This window comes from Sphaerodactylus townsendi, linkage group LG03 (genome assembly GCF_021028975.2).
Source record: "Sphaerodactylus townsendi isolate TG3544 linkage group LG03, MPM_Stown_v2.3, whole genome shotgun sequence".
Taxonomy (NCBI): Eukaryota; Metazoa; Chordata; class Lepidosauria; order Squamata; family Sphaerodactylidae; genus Sphaerodactylus; species Sphaerodactylus townsendi.
The window spans coordinates 5451439-5470654 of NC_059427.1; the positions used below are offsets into that span (position 1 = coordinate 5451439).

The following is a 19216-nucleotide window of genomic DNA, read 5'->3' on the forward strand; positions in this document are numbered from 1 at the left end:
GGCTTGTTCTTATGTTCTTATGAACTCAGGGCCGGGAGGGAGGCGTGGCAATGCTCATCGGGGTTTGATCTCCTTCAAGGCTATCCCTGTCCCAAGGATCACTGGTATGGAGTATGCTGGCCTAGAGTGGTTGTCTCAGGAGAGGTTGGCGGTCTTCCTGGTGTATCGGTCGCCTAGCGCACCAGGAGACAGCCTGCCACAGCTGCTGGAAGTGATGGCTGACTGGGCGTTGTGATACCCCAGACTGGTTGTCTTGGGTGATTTCAACATCCATGTCGACGACGCCTCTTGTTCAGCGGCTATGGACCTGGTGTCATCCATGGCGACGTGGGCCTCTCCTTGTTAAGTTCTGGCACCACTCATGAGGCTGACCACACCCTGGATTTGGTCTTTGGGTCAGGATTGGATATGGTTGTATCCTCTGTTAGCAGAGTGCCATGGTCCGACCATTTTGCCTTGAAGGTCCAAGTGGATATGCCACGCCAACCCTGTCTAGGCGACGGACTGATTTATGTCCACCCGCGGAGACTTATGGAGCCTATTAGTCTCCTGAATGCTCTGTGGAACCCTGAACCCCCTGGCACCCTTGATGAGCAGGTGGAGGACTGGAATTCCAGACTCTCTGATGCCGTCGAGGTGATTGCTCCCCGGCGTCCTCTACGCTCCCGCCTGTGGTGGGCTCCCTGGTATACGAGGGAGCTGCGCCAAATGAAGCGGGAGCTCAGACGGCTAGAGCGAGCGTGGAGGAAGTCTCGTGATGGAGTTTCGCGAACAACTTATAGGACGTTTATGAAAGCCTATGAGTTGGCGATGAAGAGGGCGAAGAGAGAGCATTTCTCGTCCTCTCTCGCATCTGCTAGCTCTTGCCTGGCACAACTGTTTCGGATTGTTCGGTCCCTCACTTCATTGACAGAGGGTTCCACAAATTCTCAATTGGCTATTGGCTGTGAGGCATTCATGGGCTTTTTTGCAGATAAAGTCGCATCACTCCGCCAGGACCTTCCGGCCACCTTTGATACAGTTCGAGAACTCGAGGCTCCGTTGCCATCTTCAGGTCCTTGTCTGGACCAGTTTTTTCCTGCTCGCTGAGTCTGATGTTGACAGGGTCCTGGCTGCTGTTAGACCTACTACCTGTTCTCTGGATCCATGCCCCTCCTGGTTAATAAAAGCCTGCCGGGAGGAGTTATGACCCCACCTGTTGAATATCATCAATGGCTCCCTTGAGCAAAGAGTGTTTCCGGTTGGGTTGAAGGAGGCAGTGGTCTGCCCGCTCTTGAAAAGACCATCTTTAGATCCTGGTGATCTGGCCAATTACCGCCCCGTCTCTTTCGTTTCTGGAGAAGGTAATTGAGAGAGTGATGTTGGAGCAGCTTCAGGGCTTTCTGGAGGACACATTGGCACTTGATCCCTTCAGCTTCCATGCTGGACATGGGACGGAGACTGTCCTTGTCGCTATCACAGATATGCTCCGCATGCAGCCAGACCGAGGCGGATCGGCGCTGCTAGTTTTGCTAGATCTTACTGTAGCGTTTGATGTGGTCGACCACGATCTTTTGACCCACCGCCTGGCTACTTCCGGAGTGCGAGGCACTGTCCTTCAGTGGATTGCCTCGTTTCTCCGGGACAGGGGTCAGCAGGTGTGGTGTGGGGACCAGGCCTCTCAAAGGTGCCTGCTTCACTGCGGGGTACCTCAGGGGGCCTTGTTATCCCCTCTGAGCTGGTGTGGAGCTTTGGGCTGGTCTGCCATCAATATGCTGATGACACCCAGCTCATTCTGCTGATGAAGGGGGGCAGCCTCTGCCCCTGTGGCTCTACAGCATTGTTTGGAGTCGGTTGCTGGTTAGTTGAGGCAGAGCAGGTTAAAACTCAATCCATCAAAGAAGGCGGTCCTCTGGCTGGGTCATGGTGAGAGACCTAGGGATTTTCAGCCACCGGTTTTGGAAGGGGTTATGTTGGCCCCAACCTCCCTGGCTTGTAGCCTGGGGGTCCGCCTGGATTACTGTTACTCGCTCTACACGGGCCTTCCCTTGAAATTGATCCAGAAACTGAAGCTGGTCCAGAATGCAGTGGCTCGGATTCTTACGGGGGGTACTTGTCAAGATCATATTACCCCCATGCTGCGCCGTCTGCACTGGCTTCCGGTGGAATTCCAGATCGTCTTCAAGGTGTTGGTATTAACCTTTAAGGCCCTTCATGGCTTGGAACCCTCATACCTGCGGGACCATCTCACCCCATATGTCCCTAATAGACCACTGTGTTCTGCGTCGGCAGAGCTGCTGGAAGTCCCCGGTCCTTCAATGATGCGGCTGGCCTCTACTCAGGCCAGGGCCTTTACGGCCCTGGCCCCTGCCTGGTGGAACGCTCTTCCTCCAGCTGTCCGGGCCCTGCGGTATCTTCGTGAGTTCCGCAGGGCCTGTAAGACCGAGCTTTTCCACCAGGCTTTTGGTGAGGCCGGCCGCGGATTGGCTGCCCTCTTGTGAGGCCCTGTCATAGTGTCATCTCTGGCTGTGCCCTATATCAGCTCCATCTGGGGCACTGCCAGTCCCTCCCAGCCTTAAGACTGGGTGTCGCTAATATGGGGATGTTATGCTGCATATTGATTTTAATGTTTTTAGCGGTAATGTAAGTTAATCATTGACTGCTTTTTAGTTTTGTGTTGTGAACTGCCTAGAGCCCTTTGGGGATGAGGCGGTCTACGAAATCCAATGAATAAATAAATATTTGGGTGCTGTGTGGTTTCCGGGCTGTATGGCCGTGTTCTAGCAGCATTCTCTCCTGACGTTTCGCCTGCATCTGTGGCTGGCATCTTCAGAGGAAGATGCCAGCCACTCCTCTGAAGATGCCAGCCACAGATGCAGGCGAAACGTCAGGAGAGAATGCTGCTAGAACACGGCCATACAGCCCGGAAACCACACAGCACCCAAGTGATTCCGGCCGTGAAAGCCTTCGACAATACAATAAATAAATAACCACTTGATTGCACATGAACTTTGAAGAAGGGTTGGTCTTAAATTATACCCCACATTTGTCTACTGCAAGGAGTTTCAAAGTGGGTTACAATTATCTTCCCTTCCCCCTTTACAACAGGTACCTTGTGAGTTAGCTGGGACTGAGAGAAATTGAAGGAACTGTGACGGACCCAAGGTCACCCAGCAGGCTTCATCTGGAGAAGAGAGGAATCAAACCCAGTTAACCAGAATAGTTTCAGCCATTCTTAACCACTACACTACATTCATGGTAAAAAGAATTGCTCACTTCCAGAGAAATCATGTACTTACTGCAGTAATATCTGTGTTGAAGATTTAGAGCAGAAAGTTAATTCTTGAAGGATTGTGAATGGCTACAAATGCTCTAAGGTTAGGAACCAAACTAGTTCTGTTCCTAATTAATGCTTTATCAGTTGGTTAGAGAGACTACACAGTATGTCACAAGTCCTTCTGACCACAGACTGAAGGAAAACCCAGATCATGTCATGGGTTCATTTGGTACTTGGCTTAGTGATGAGAAAGAAACATGAAGATTTGTGGCAATGGAACAAACCTTGAACCTGTTTTTCAGATTTATTGAGCATTATGAACCAGTCAATTATGGACCACTATTAAGTTCTTTGATATGCAGCTGTTTTGGTCTTCTGGCCTTGAATGTAACACATCGTTCTTGATTGCAGCAAGCAGTCTTCCACTCTTTGCAGCCTTTTATCGGTATTCAAGTATTTTAAGCAAACAAAAGACTTTATATCATAGCACCATAATATTAGAAAAATTACATACAGGAACTACTACAATAACTGAAAGTTCTGTAAAACAAGGTTAAACAAAAGGATTCCATGCATGGCACCTGAGATTCTAATTCAAGATACTTTCTGCATCCCTTTGAAACCGAGGTTGGTGGCTTTATTGCTGCCCTGTTGTTTCTCAGTGCATTCCCAGTGGTGGGATCCAAAAATTTTAGTAACAGGTTCCCATGGTGGTGGGATTCAAACTGTCGCGTAGTGCCAATGGGGCTGAGTGGGGCACAACAGGGGCGTGGCCGGGCATTCCAGGGGCGAAGCATTCCTGGACGGGGCTGTGGCAAGAATGTAGCCGCTGCGCAGGTCCTTGGGTGGGAAACGAATGCACGCAGGCGCAGGCTGCCACGCACGCCGGTGCACCTCCTGCTAGACTGCTTCAAGTTCTGCGCGCTACTGCTGAGAGGAGGGGTGTAACTAAGGCAAAAATCACGTGGCAAAATCACCAATTAGTCACCCCCTCTCGGCACGCACAAATAACTAGTAACCTACTCTCGGGAACCTGTGAGAACCTGCTGGATCCCACCTCTGATTCCCCCCTCCTTTTCTGTAGAGCTTGACAGGCCTGTCTGGGCCCCAAAACAAGGAAAGGTATCATGAGATTATCCAACTCTCGGTAACAGATCTATCTGAAACAACATAATAATTCAACATAACCATGTGAGGTTACAGAGGGGCTCCCCTCCTGTGCTAGAGGTAAGAAAAGGCTGGGTAGGGGCTGGCTTGTGATCCGCACGAGCCATTTATTCTCTCTCTCTCTCTCTCTTTTATGAAAACTTTTGAAAGGCTAGTGATGTACCATTTGAAAACCATCACGGATCCACTGTTGGACCCCTTGCAATTTGCATACCGAGCAAATAGATCGACAGATGATGCTATTAATATGGCTTTGCACTATATCCTACAGCATCTTGAATCGCCAAAGACCTATGCAAGGGTCCTCTTTGTTGACTTTAGTTCAGCATTCAATACTATCAGACCGGACATTCTTCTAACCAAACTAAATCAGCTAGCAGTACCTGAGCATATTTGTAAGTGGATCACAAGCTTCCTAACAGATAGGAAACAGCAGGTGAAGCTAGGAAAAATTACATCAGACACCTGTAAAGAATGAGCACAGTGGGCCCCCAAAGGCTGGCTGTACTTTCACCACTTCTCTTCTCTCTGTACATACCAATGACTGCATCTCAAATGATCCATCTGTTAAAATACTGAAATTCTGCAGATGATACAACAGTGATTGGGTCTCATTCGAGACAACTTGATGAAACCAGCATACAGACGGGAGGTTGAACAAAAAACTAGCCTCGTGGTGCCACTGGAACAATCTAGAACTGAACACACTTAAAACCGTAGAAATGGTGGTAGATTTCAAGGGAGAAGCCCTCCCATCCTACCTCCTCTCACAATACATAGACAACACAGTATCAACAGTAGAGACCTTTAAATTTCTAGGCAAATCCATCATATCTCCATGACCTACAAATGGTCACCTAATATCAAAAAATGTCATCAAAAAAGCACAACAAAGAGGTTCTTTCTGGGCGCCTAACTCAGGGAAGCTCAAACTGCCCAAGGAGCTGCTGATACAGTTCTTACAGAGGAATCATTGAGTCTGTCATCTGCACCTCTATATAATCCTGTGTGGTTTGGTTCTGCAACCCAACAAGATCGATTACACAGACTTCAGAGAATAATCAGAACCTGCAGAAAAAACAACTGCTGCTAACCTGCCTTCCATTGAGGACCTGTATACTGCAGCCCGAGGGTCAAAAAAGGGCTGTGAAAATATTTACTGACCCCTGGCATCCTGGACATAAACTGTTTCAACTCTTACTCCACTCTAAACATTAAGCTTACAGAGCACTGCACACCAAAGACAACTAGACATAAGAGACAGTTTTTTCCCGAATGCCATCACTCTGTTAAACAAATAATTCCCTACGATAATGTCCAAACTATTTATTATATATTTATTATATAATTACTGAATTACTTTTGTCATCATTCCTATTACCCATCTCCTCCCACTTATGACTGTATGACTATAGCCTGTGCTGACATTTTATTTTATTTTATGATTTTACATTTTATGTTTTCATTACTACTGATTGTTTCCTGATTGCTTACTAGACCTATATGACAATCATTAAGTGCTGTACCTTATGATTCTTGACAAATGTATTTTTCTTTTATGTACACTGAGAGCATATGCACCGGAGACAAATTCCTTGTGTGTCCAATCACACTTGGCCAATAAAGATTCTATTCTATTCTATTCTATTCCTATTTCATTCCCCCCCAGCTGTCTCTGCCTATGGAAACTGAGGCCAGTGAGTCTGAAATCCTAGAGAGGCCGCCACACAAGGGGGTGGGGAGGCCACTTCCTTCTTGCCTGGAGTGCAGAAGCGGCAGTGAGTAAAGGGGAACCCGGGGGCGGGATGGGCGACTTCCCAATTCGGGGTAGGTGCAAGGGAGGTCAGAGACGGGTCTCGATCTAGGAGAGCTGGAAAACCGGGGGGCGGGGGGCTTCTCCACCTGGCGCTCACCTTTCCCTCTCCTCTTTACACCGGGCTGGGTGGGCCACCTCCCTTCTTTGCAGAGGCCTTGCGAGAGGCCTTTGCAGGGAGGGTGGGAGACTCTGGATTTGTGGGTGGTGGGGTTGGAGTCAGTGAAAGGCACAGAGAAATGGGGGGGGGGGGCTGGAGGGGAAAGAGGAGCCTTTGGAGACAGACGCCCCTCCCCCCAAGTTTGTTTTTCCAGGATAAGTGGTGGGTTAGAGAGCAGCAGTCTGACCGGGGGGAGGGGGGGGGGATTAAAGGAAGAAGAGTATGCAGGCAGATCTGCTCCGGGACCGCCCCCTCCCCCACAAAAGGCATTCAATTCGTATGCAAAGGAGGCACGTTCAGAACGGGACTGAGTCTGCAGAGGAGGTCCTTTCATTCGGGAGGGGAAAGCCCCAACAGAGAGCAAAGAGCTCCGAGGGGGCAAAAGGAGGGTCTTCGGAGGAGGGAAGCGATGCCTCCCAGTCCTCCCCCCACAGGAGACATCAGAGTGATTGAATCTTTGACACCCCACCCCCCCATTGGAATAGAAAGACCCGTTTATTTTTAGGGTTTTTTTTTCTGATAGTGGGACAGACTAGACCAGAGAAACAGTCCACAATCCAAAAAAGGGATGTGTGTGTGTGTGTGAGAGAGAGAGAGAGAGAGAGAGATTTTACTTTTCCAGGCTGCTGCAGGAATGGTTGGGACAGGTCTGGTGAGCTGAAAGGGGCTCAAGGAGGGGGAGAAATGGAGGACCGCAGGCAGGCAGGCAGGATTCAAGGAGCAGAAAAACAAAAGGGGGGGGGGGAGGAGAAGTGAATAGAGTGAAAACCCCATTTTTCTCACTCAGTTCACACACCCCTTTCTGTGCCAGAAAGAGCTTGCAAAACAAAGAAGTCTCCAAAGAAAGAAGAGCCACAAGAAATGCAAATAGGAAAGTGACCATCTTCTATCCACTTTAGACAGGGGAGGGGGCTGATGGCTTAAGGCACAGGAGGAGGGCCAATAGATTTGGGGGAAAGCACCCCCACTTCTTCTGCCCCCTCTGCTTCTTGGCAGCCTGATCCCAGCAGGTCTTTCCTTCCTTCCACTTCAGGATCTTAAGAAATACACCTGTGTCCTTTATTCTGTGGGCAATTGATGAGGAAGATGCCCCCTTCCAATCCCCTTGGTCTTTCTCCCTATAAAAATCCTGATCCTCTGCTGCATTTCTATTCTGTTGGGTGTTTGCAAAGCGGAGGTGATCCCTCCAGATTCCCTGAGAGGATGATCCAGAGTTGCAGGACCTCTCAGGGTCAGCAGTGCTGTGTGCTGGATGGAAGAAAAGAGTTAAGGCTCCCATCCGGCATACTGAGGAGATATCCATCTTTGACCTGATTAATACAGAGAAAGCGGGCTCAGTGTTTCTCCTTGCAGTGCTAGCTTTCTATCTGTGGGGTTTTTTCATGAATCAAACATTTGGCGTTAGCAAGTGCAAGTTTGGCATCTCCCTTCTGTCCCCTTGAGCCAGTCAGTTAAGTTTTAGCTCCTAATTTGTAGCTATGGACATGATGCAGAATTTGATAGAAAATCTGGAATGATCCAACAAAAAATTTGTGAGGATCCATGATTTGGAACTCTGGTTTTTGCACTTTGGTGGTGCCACAAAGCAGTGGATGCCTAATTTTTGCAGTGCAGTCTACATTACCGATGATTTGATGGTGAATTTAGGGTGATCTTATACAAAATCTTAAGTATCCATGAGGATCCGTGCTTTGGGATTATGTTTTTGAGCCATTGCAACACCATGCCTGATTTTTTTAGTGCTGCCAGTAGACGTGATTTGCAGTATGACTGGTTTTCTTTTCTTTCAACGTAGAGACAGTAGGCACCTCATAATATTGCCAGGTTGCTGGCAGGAACATCTATTAGGGACCGGATTACTCCGGTCCTGTACCAACTACACTGGCTGCCGATCGAGTACCGGGTCATGTTTAAAGTTCTGGTTATGACCTTTAAAGCTATTCGCGGCCTTGGACCAGCATACCTACGGGACGGTCTCTCCCTATATCGCCCTGTTAGGCCCCTCCGCTCCTCGGAGGCGGACCTCCTGGTGATCCCTGGCCCCAAAGTGATCCGGCTGGCCTCTACAAGGGCCAGGGCTTTTACAGCCCTGGCCCCTACCTGGTGGAACAGGTCTCAAGTGAGATCAGGGTCTGCGGACATACAGAGCTCGTGAGGGCCTGTAAACGGACCTGTTCCTCAAGCAGGCATTTGGCCAGCTTCTGCCAACATCTCACTTCTGTGAAAATCTGGCTCCTGTAAAGGAAGGGGGAAGGGGAAATAATTTTAATCGCCATCGGACCTTTATCCTCCTTATAAATTGTATATGGTTTTAAACTGATTGGGGAAATGTTTTTAACTACATTAAATGATGGATATCACTCTGAGCCCTCTTTGGGGAAGGGCGGTATAGAAATTTAATAAAATAAAAATAAAATAAATATTGCGCTCCCTATCCAGAATATTATAAGCTTTTCAAGGGCTCTGTCCTTTGACAAATGACCTCTGCTGATGGATTTGTGAAAGATCTGCTCCTAAACAGACTGACTCCCATCCCCACTCACACACCCCAAGGGTGCTTTATGGCAAAGGGGACATGTACATGGTGAGACACAATTTCTTGCCTTCTCCCCCAAGGGAAAGTGTAATCAAAGTAACCAAAGTAATCAAAGACAAGCACATCTAAAAGTAATCAAAGTGTAACCAAAGTAATCAAAGACAAGCACATCTAAAAGGAGGGGTATGTAATATAGCAAAATGATATTGCAAACCACAAGAAGCACTTCTATTCTGATCCATCAGGTATCTCCATTCTCTTTCGTTTTCCTTGCAGTACATTGCTGTGTCTCTCCTCCATCCCCCTCTCCCCCGGGAGAAGCCTCTCTTCATAATCAAGTGGGTAAAGGCATCATTCCAGAGTCAGAGGTGATCCAATAGAATGGGAAGGTGATAGAGGAGCTGGACCCTGAAGGACCTGGACTTGGCAAGAGAGCAAGGAAAGGCCGCCATCCCACCCAAGCTGTGACTGGTGCTGAATTCTGGGAGAGAGCTGCACTGGAGGTCTGTGATCAGGAGCCCCTGCATTCAGGAGTACTTTGCCAACACTACTGGCAGTTCTGCTACCGTGAGGCCCATGGGCCCTCAGATGTTTGCAGCCAGCTGCATGGACTTTGCAAGCACTGACTGAAGCCAGATCCTAGACCTAGTGATCCGGGAGCAGTTCCTGACCATCCTGTCTCAGGAAATGCAGTCCTAGGTCAAAGGATGTGGGCCAGAGACCAGTTCCCAAGCAGTCACCCTGGCTGAAGGTTTCCCCCTGAGGCAGGCAGAGGAGAAGGGGCAGGCAGAACAGGTGATAACTTTTCTTTCCAGGTATGTCCAGTTCAGGCAACAACATTTGACATTGTATTGTCAGAGGCTTTCGTGACCAGATTCAACTGGTTGTTTGTGGGCTTTCCAGGCTGTGTGGCCATGAAGATCTTGTTCCTAATGTTTCGCCTGCATTTGTGGCTGGCATCTTCAGAGGGGTATCACAGAGAGAAGTCTGTTATACACTGTGTACAGTGTATTTGACATTCTTCTAAAGCTTCCCTGCCCAATATTTGTCCAACTGTTAATAGCCCAAATGAGAGATTTAAGAAGGTGCTTCAGCAGTCAGTTCTTCTGGGGAATTTCTTATCCCTCCAGATAATTTGCTAGGGTTGAAAAAATAACCCACCAGGTGCAAAGTCTGGGAGTGACGTCTTACCTATCTTCCTTACTGCTATTTCAGATGTGGTGTCCACTCATGCAGATGGAAGCTGAGTTACCTGTTACAGAAGGCTGTTTGTTGGAGGAAGGGCAGGAGGCTCGAACCCAGGAGCATGGCCAAGATGCCCTCTCATGTGGTAAAGACTCCTTGTGCCTGGATGGGATTGGGGTACCCAGTGAATTTGCTAGGTAGAGAGTTCTGGTCAAGAAACAACATGAACATAAGAAAGAGCCTGCTGGATCAGACCAGAGTCCATCTAGTACAGCACTCTGCTACTCGCAGTGGCCCACCAGGTGCCTTTGGGAGCTTATATGCAGGATGGGAAAGCAATGGCCTGCTGCTGCTGCTGCTCCCGAGCACCTGGTCTGCTAAGGCATTTGCAATCTCAGATCAAGGAGGATCAAGATTGGTAGCCATAGATCGACTTCTCCTCCATAAATCTGTCCAAGCCCCTTTTAAAGCTATCCAAGCCCCTTTTAAAGCTACCATCTCCTGTGGCAGCATATTCCAAACACCAATCACGCGTTGCGTGAAGAAATGTTTCCTTTAGTCCTAATTCTTCCCCCCAGCATTTTCCATGGATACCCCCTGGTTTTAGTATTGTGAGGAAGAGAGAAAAATATATCTTTGTTAACATTTTCTATCCCATGCATAATTTTATAGATTTCAATCATATCCCCCTCAGACGTCTCCTCTCCAAACTAAAGAGTCCCAAATGCTGCAGCCTCTCCTCATAAGGAAGGTGCTCCAATCCCTCAATCATCCTCGTTGCCCTTCTCTGCATTTTTCTATCTCTTTTGAGACGTGGCAACCAGAACTGAACACAGTACTCCAAGTGCGGTCGCACCACTGCTTTATATAAGGGCATGACAATCTTTGCAGTTTTATTATTAATTCCTTTCCTAATTATCCCCAGCATAGAGTTTGCTTTTTTCACAGCTGCCATGGATTGAGTCGACATTCCCATGGAACTATCAACTTAGATGCCCACATCCCTTTCCTGTCTGTGACTGTTAGCACTGACCCCTGTAGCGTGTATGTGAAGTTTGGATTTTTTGCCCCTATGTTCATCACTTTACATTTTGCTACATTGAACTGCATTTGCCATTTCTTAGCCCACTCACCTAATTTATCAAGGTCCGCTTGGAGCTCTTCGCAATCCTTTGCAGTTCTCACCACTCTACATAATTTGGTATCATCCTCAAACTTTGCCACCATGCTACCTATCCCTACTTACAAGTCATTTATGAATAGGTTAAAGAGCACCAGTCCCAAAAGGGATCCTTGGGGGACACCACTCCCTACATCTCTCCATTGTGAGAACTTCCCATTTACACCCACCCTTTGCTTCCTGTTTCTCAACCAGTTTTTAATCCTTAGGAGGACTTCCCCTCTTATTCCTTGATAGCTGAGTTTTCTCAATAGTCTCTGGTGAGGAACTTTGCCAAAAGCCTTTTTGAAATCCAAGTATACAATGTCCACTGGTTCCCTCTTATCCATATGCCTGTTTACACCCTCAAAGAACTCTAGTAAGTTTGTAAGGCAGGACTTGCCTCTGCAAAAACCATGCTGACTCTTCCTCAGCAGGTCTTGCTTTTCTGCGTGTTTTATAATTTTATCTTTTACAATTCTACTAATTTACCAGGCACAGATGTTAAACTGACTGGCCTGTAATTTTTTGCACCCCACCCCCACCCCCGATCCTTTCTTAAAGATTAGTGTGACATTGGCCATCTTTCAGTCTTCAGGGATGGAGGCCGATTTCAGGGATAAGTTGCATATTAAAGTGAGAAGATCAGCAATTTCATGCTTGAGCTCTTTAAGAACTCTTGGGTGAATGCAATCTGGGCCGGGGGATTTGGTAGCATTTAGTTTATCAATGGCTGCCAGAACTTCTTCCTTGCCTACAACTATCTTTGCTAGTTCCTCGGATTCGCCTCCTAAAAAGCTTGGTTCAGGGGCAGGAATTTTCATCGTCTCCTCTTGGAATTCATTCAGCTTCTCTGCAATCTCCCTGTTCTCCTTTATCACATCTTTTGTTCCTTCGTCATCTAACAGGCCTACCGCTTTCCTACCGTGTTTCCCCGAATATAAGACAGTGTCTTATATTAATTTTTGCTCCCAAAGATGTGCTATGTCTTATTTTCAGGGGATGTCTTATTTTTCCTGTGTTCTGTTCGTCGGGCATGCTTCCAAACAAAAACTTTGCTATGTCTTACTTTCGGGGGATGCCTTATATTTCGCACTTCAGCAAAACCTCTACCATGTCTTATTTTTTGAGGATGTCTTATATTAGAGCAGGGGTAGCTCAATATAAGACAGTGTCTTATACACTTTTGCTCCCAAAGATGTGCTATGTCTTATTTTCAGGGGATGTCTTATTTTTCCTGTGTTCTGTTCGTCGGGCATGCTTCCAAACAAAAACTTTGCTATGTCTTACTTTCGGGGGATGCCTTATATTTCGCACTTCAGCAAAACCTCTACCATGTCTTATTTTTCGGGGATGTCTTATATTAGGGGAAACAGGGTAGCTGGCTTCCTACTTTTGATGTACTTGAAGAACTGCTTCTTCCTTCAATTTGAAATGCTTCTTCAACTTGAGGCACTAACCTTACATCCAGATAGGGAAGTTGTCCAAATGTTTGGATAGTTAAGTCTGGTGAGTTGGTTGTTGCAGTTAAAGGCAGGGCCGGGGCCCTTTCCAGACTTATTCTGGCCTTTCGGGGAGGACTCTTTTGGGCCATGCCTGCTTACGACTGCCAGCTGTAGGTTGGGATTTTGCTGGACATTTTGTGGGTAAAGCTTGGGAGGGCAAGATTTGGGGAGGAGAAAGGCCTAAGCTGAGTGTAATGCCATAAAGTCCACCTCCCAAAGCAGCCATTTTATCCAGGAGGACAAAGAAGAGAACCATGTGGGCTTTTTGCTTCTCACTTTGGAGAAAGGTGGGGTAAAATGAGGTTTAATAAATAATAAATGTAGCTCAACATGGGAGGCAGATAAAAGGCAGGGTGGTGAATGTCTGAGAAAGACAGAATTAGGCAGGGAAAGGGAAGAAGATATGGAGGAGTGTCAGGGGAAGGGAAAGAGAAAGTAATGTAGAGTTGAAGATACATGGGAAAGTGAAGTAGCACCCCAGAGGTCCTTGAGGATTCCTTATCAGGAAACTTGGCCTGCCCAGTGGCAACACAACTGGACCACAGATTTCCTAGGTAGAAGTTACTGGGCTTGAAAAAGCTTAACATAGAGGAGCATATAATGGTAGGTAGACTGTGAAGGATATAGTGTTGTCAACTCTAGGTTTGGACATTCATGGAGATTTGGGACCTGGAATTGTGGGGGTGGGTGGGAGGGGAGGGACTTTATAATATATACCATAGTCCCCATTCCCCAAAGCATCCATTTTCTCCAAGGGAATTAGGGTTTCCAACCTCTTGAGTGGGTGTTGGATATCACCTGGCATTACAGCTGCTCTTCAGGTGCTAGAGATTAATTCCCCTGGATAAAATGGCTAGTTTGGAGGACGGACTCTCTTGCATTATACTCTACTGACATCGCTTTTCTCTGCAAATCTTGCCCTACTAAGTGTCACATCTAAATCTTCAAGAGTGTCCCAAACTAGATCTGGCAACCCTATAGGGAGAGTTGATCTCTCTCATTGGGAGATCTGTTTTGATTACAGGAAATCTCCACTATGGGACTTTCAGGAAACAGAAAGAGGGAATAATGGGAGATGGGGAAAGGGGATGTGCTTATTAATTGTGCTGCCAGTAAAAGCGGATTAGACAAATTCATGGAGGCAATTTCTCACCTTGATTACAATATTAGTATCCCTTCCGTTTTCCCACAAGAGTGACTCAAGGTAGCTAAAAAAAAAAAAGTAGACAAATCGCAGCTGAGCCCTTTAATCATGTGAATCAATGGAACCTGTACCTTCTGGGGAGAACACTCTGAAGTCCCATTGCTAAGGGCTAGGAACAGTGGGAAAATTTGTTTTGTTGTCATGCTTTTGGGGGTATCTGATAGGTTGCTGCGAGACATAGGATGGTGGTCTAGGGATGCCAGCTGTGATCTGGCATCTCCAGAACCTTTGAGGAGGGACTTGGGGCAAATGTGACGTGAAGTTATTGTGCTGCAGGCAGGTAGGAGTCAGAGTGTGGCCAGAGTCAAGGCAGGCAACATATGAGATGTAGTCGAAACCAGTCCAGAGTCAGGGCAGGCAGCAGGCACAAGTGTGGTCAAGGTAGTCCAGGCACAGGCAGGAGATCTGGCAGGCTGAGGGTCAAAGGTCAGATGGAGACCAGGCATGGGAAGCTTACCAGAAAGTACACTCCTTGCACCTGGGCAGAGCCAAAGAAGTGGAGGTTAATACCCTTTGTTGCAATTTATTCTCCCTCACAGGCAGTGAAGAGACAGTGTTGATCCATTCTCTTCAGAGAGTTGAAGGAACAGCAGTTGCACTTGTAGTCCAGGTAAAGAAGATGAACAGGGGGCAGTTTGGATTCCCCCTCCTTTCTTTGGTGGGGGGGGGGGGCTTTTCTCCTGCATCTGATACTGAGGAGCACAGGCAAGAGTCCCTGAAAGCCACCATACTGAGAGCCAGAATGCTGTAGTGGTTAAGAGCAGGTGCACTCTAGATTTTCATAATTTGACTCGTGCTGCCAAGACAACCTGTTCTCCGACTACATTATTAATCCCATGCGAGCGTGGAATTATGGCAGCATATCTTCGTCTGCTGATTGATCCCACCCAGAGGAGAGCCTTGGCTACTGCAAGATGTCATGTGCTGCCATCAGCTCTGCTGGAGGGAAGATTTAAGAATATGGAACATTCTAAAAGAGTTTGTTCATGTGATAGGACTACGGTTGAAACACTTGACCATTCTTTGTTTCTATGCCCTAAATACAATAAGATACGCATGAAATACATGAATTCCATTTTCTTGCAATGTTCTCAGTGGCATGAGTGTTATAAGATACCCAATCTCCTGAACAGCTCTGATGTGCTCTTTTGTGAAACTGTTGCAAATTTTATACTGGAAATTAGTAATTTTAGCAATTTTAACTGTATTTCTTAACCTTGTTTTGTTTTAAAATTTTGACCTGTTTTATATGCCAATAAAGGCTTGTGTTGTAAGGTGCACTCTAATCTAGAGAACTGGGTTTGATTCCCCACTCTGCCACTTGAGCTGTGGAGGCTTATCTGGTGAACCAGATCAGTTTGTGCACTCCAACACATGCCAGCTGGGTGACCTTGAGCTAGTCACAGTTCTTCAGAGCTGTCTCAGCCCCACCTACCTCACAGGGCGTTTGCTATGAGGGGAGAAGGGAAGGGAGATTGTAAGCCCCTTGGAGTCTCCTTACAGGAGAGAAAGTGAGGATATAAATCCAAACTCTTCTTCTTCCTTATACACATCCCCAGTTCTTCATTAGGTCCCCTCCCAGGATATTCCCTCCTAGAGTGCTGTCTCTGCCTGGCATGATCTCTGACGAGGAACTTAGACATGTTTCTCCTTACAGTCTCCAGTCTCCTTTGAGGATGTAGCTGTGTGTTTCACTGAGGCAGAGTGGGCTCTGCTGGATCCAAACCAAAGAGCTCTCTACATGGAAGTCATGCTGGAGAATTACAGGAGTTTTGCTTTTCTGGGTAAGCATTTCTCATAAGTGGCAAAAGGGAAATTGCTAGCTTTGGGATAATGCATGAATCAAAATTTTGAACAGCCATCCATTGTATTGAGTCCTGTTCTGCTACTTTCTCCCTTTTGGAGGCCTCAAGGATGTGGGGTGATAGAAGAGTTGGAAGAGAGCACAAGGGCCATCAAGTCCAAACCCCTGCCATGCAGGAACACTCAATCAAAACACTCCTGACATATAATCATCCAGCCTCTGTTAAAAACCTCTGAAGAAAGAGATTCTACCACTCTGAGGCAGTGAATTCCACTGACAGCCCAGAATTGCAATGGCTTTCTTGGCTGCTGCATCACACTACTGACTCATATTTAGTTTATGTTCCACTAAGACTCCCAGATCCCTTTCGCATGTAGTGTTGTTAAGCCAGGTGTCACCCATTCTATATCTGTGCATTTCATTTTTTCTGCCTAAGTGTAGAATCTTACATTTATCTCTGTTGAAATTCATGTTGTTTGTTGTGGCCCAGCTCTCTAATCTGTCCAGATCATTTTGAATCCTGCCCTTGTCCTCCAGGGTATTAGCTACCCCTCCTAATTTGGTATCATCTGCAAATTTGATGCCTTCTATTTCATTATCCATTGATAAAAATATTGAATAGCACTGGGCCCAGGACAGAACCCTTTAAAAAGGTGTCCCATCATATTCTTGCAAGTAAGCTGGAAAGATGTGGACTAGACAATGCAATTGCTAGATGGATTTGTAATTGGTTGACTGGCCGAACACAAAGAGTGCTCATAAATGTCTCATTTTCATCCTAGAGAGAAGTGAGTAGTGGAGTGCCACAGGGCTTACTAAAATCAAGGTATACTACATCCACAGCATTAACTTAATCTACCAAGTTTGTCACTCTATCAAAAAAAGAGATAAAATTTTTTGGCGTGACTTGTTTTTGAGAAACCAATCTTGATTTTCAGTGATCACATTATTCCCTTCCAAGTGCTTGCAGACTGTCTTCTTAGTGATCTAGTCTAGAATCTTTCCTGGTATTGATGTTGATCTCACTCATTGGGAGATTGTTTTGATTACAGGAAATCTCCACTATGGGACTTTCAGGAAACAGAAAGAGGGAATAATGGGAGATGGGGAAAGGGGATGTGCTTATTAATTGTGCTGCCAGTAAAAGCGGATTAGACAAATTCATGGAGGCAATTTCTCACCTTGATTACAATATTGGTATCCCTTCTGTTTTCCCAAGGCTGATGGCTCTCTAATGGTAGGCAGGAAGTTTAAGATTAAATTAACATTTTTTGGGGGGGGGGGAGTGCAGGATGACCTTGCTGGTTTGCTGATGGAATCAGGGTGTAGAATTTGCAAGTTATTTGTAAAATCGGATACAGGTGTACCTTCTCAAGGTAATGCTGCTGTTATCCAGATTCAAGTGACTGAGCCTTCTGGGAAGGCATTATGCTGTGCATGCTTGTTTCAGGAGGGAGAAAGATCAATGTCATGTGTCCAGCAGACACTCTTGATGTTAAAGCCCTTGAACTAAGATTTGGCATCCATTTTACACTTGCTTTGCTCCATGAGTCTGAGTAGTCTATGGTATCAAGGAATGACTGGTAGAGCTTTCAGAAATGGCCCGCAATCTGGCTTTAGGCTTGCATGACAACATAATTACCACACACTTGTCCCCAGATGAGATTACATTCACCCCCTCTGATTGTGATCTGGAATGGATCCATCCCCCTTGCACTGGCTGGGCTTTAATCTTGACCAGGTTTTTGTTCTTCCAGGAAAGATAATCCGGTTCCTTGGATTTCTTAATTTCCGCAATATAAGAACAATCACTTTCTCTCTATGTGTGCCAAAGAAGGCTCACATATAAGAGAGACTATGCTGGAGAAGGACAAAGGAATTACATCTACAGAAAGGTTGGAGAGTTTCTCCAGATGGTCTCAAAGAGTATTTCCTTCTCAGATTAGCTGGCTGTGAGTGAGTGCCCGTCATGATTATGTGAAGGGAATGAGCAAGAAATAGGCCTGGCAAATTCCACTTTCACTTCATAGCAACTCTTAGTTTGTCAAAATCACAAAGCCTTCTGGGAAAGGCCTTCTGGGGCTGTAATTGGGAATGCCCTGAAGTTCTTTCCAGGGCTAAGCTCAGCTGGGGCTCTTCAGGAGCTGCTATATCCTCAAATATGGGATATTCCAGGGAAAGATGAGAGGGAACTTAAGAACAGCCAAGTTGGAGGAGCTCAAAGGACTTTTGCTACAGCCATCCCCTAGTTGTCTTTGGGCCTTTCCTGTCCTCCCCACAACTTCTACCTTTTCCAAAAAACCATGAGGGTCCCCTATGAACTGTGAGGTTCACTCAGTGAAGTCCTAGCTTCTCCCTCCCCACCTCCAGCAAATAATTTCATCACAACTAGATAGAAAATCTATGTCCAGTTATAGGACTAGATATTGTAACTTCTAGAGAACCAGTGTGGCGTAGTGGTTAAGAGTGGTGGGCTCTAATCTGGAGAGCGTGGTTTGACTTCCCACTCCTGCACATGAAGCCAGCTGGGGCCAATCACATTTCTTTCTAAACTGTCTCAGCTCCTCCTATATCACAAGTAGCCTGTTGTGAGGAGGTGACAACTATGTGAGTTGTAAGCTCCATTGAGACACTTGAGGGTACAGGAAAATGGGGTATAAAATCCTTCTCATGTTCTGTTCTATTCCATCATCAATAGCAGAGATTCAATGAAGCCACATGACAGGTCATTCATGAACAGTGCAGAAACTATTCTTTGCCGCTTCCCCCTTTAAATACATACGGGGAGTTTGAGGAGCAGAGGGAAATGCAAAATATAAAAACTGCTCACTTGGGATTGCCAGGCTGGAGTTACTGTGTGACCAGCAGCCCATCTTGTGGGAGAAGGTCTGATTAAGGAAATACACACCCATTAATGAGCAATATCAGATGGGTAGTTTGGCTTCTTATGTAGGTGCTGAATGGACCTCTTCTTTCTTTTAGCAGGAAATGCAGAGAGATTCCAGGAGTTCTCTGTGAGAAAAGCCAAGGGTGAAGACTCCAAAGAAACCCCAGTCCAAGAAGAGTCAAGCAGAACAAAAAAGAATGAAGACCTCCATGCTAACCAGACAATCTGCTCCAGGAAAAAGAGAAATGGAAGTGTAGCCTTTAGAAAAATGTTCCATAAGAATGAGAGTGTTATTCCCAAGAGGCAAATTTCCTCAGAAGAGAAACTCGGTGATGGCATGGAGTATGGAAAGACCTATATTAATAAATCAGCCCTTACTTCACATCAAAGAATTCACTCAGGTGAGAAGCTGTATAAATCGTTAGACTGCAAACCAAGGCTTTCTGATGTGGCAGGTTTTCATGTCCATTTAAAGTGTCTATTAGTGTGCCTTTCAATGCATAGAGGGAAAAAAACCACTGAAATGTTTTGTGTCTGTGT

At 46.3% G+C, this 19216-nt stretch overlaps 2 protein-coding genes across 12 annotated transcripts in view; one reads left to right on the forward strand and one right to left on the reverse strand.

Moving 5' to 3' along the window:
- Positions 1 to 19216, reverse strand: part of LOC125428587 (zinc finger protein 883-like) — a 1608225-nt gene that overhangs the window by 1460654 nt on the left and 128355 nt on the right. The gene's annotated exons all lie outside the window — the stretch shown is intronic.
- The window catches only part of LOC125428534 (zinc finger protein 345-like), a 770962-nt gene that overhangs the window by 746331 nt on the left and 5415 nt on the right, over positions 1 to 19216 (forward strand). For 2 of the 10 annotated variants that reach the window (XM_048488765.1, XM_048488775.1), the window contains one exon: positions 18772 to 19077. The exons of 2 other annotated variants lie outside the window; for them this stretch is intronic. In XM_048488765.1, coding sequence (XP_048344722.1) covers positions 18772 to 19077 — 306 coding nt within the window. Of the gene's footprint in view, positions 1 to 6106; positions 6251 to 9208; positions 9728 to 10147; positions 10263 to 14524; positions 14596 to 15642; positions 15770 to 18771; positions 19078 to 19216 lie in introns of those variants that run through there. 6 more of the 10 variants (XM_048488769.1, XM_048488768.1, XM_048488772.1 and 3 more) reach the window with 6 other exon arrangements.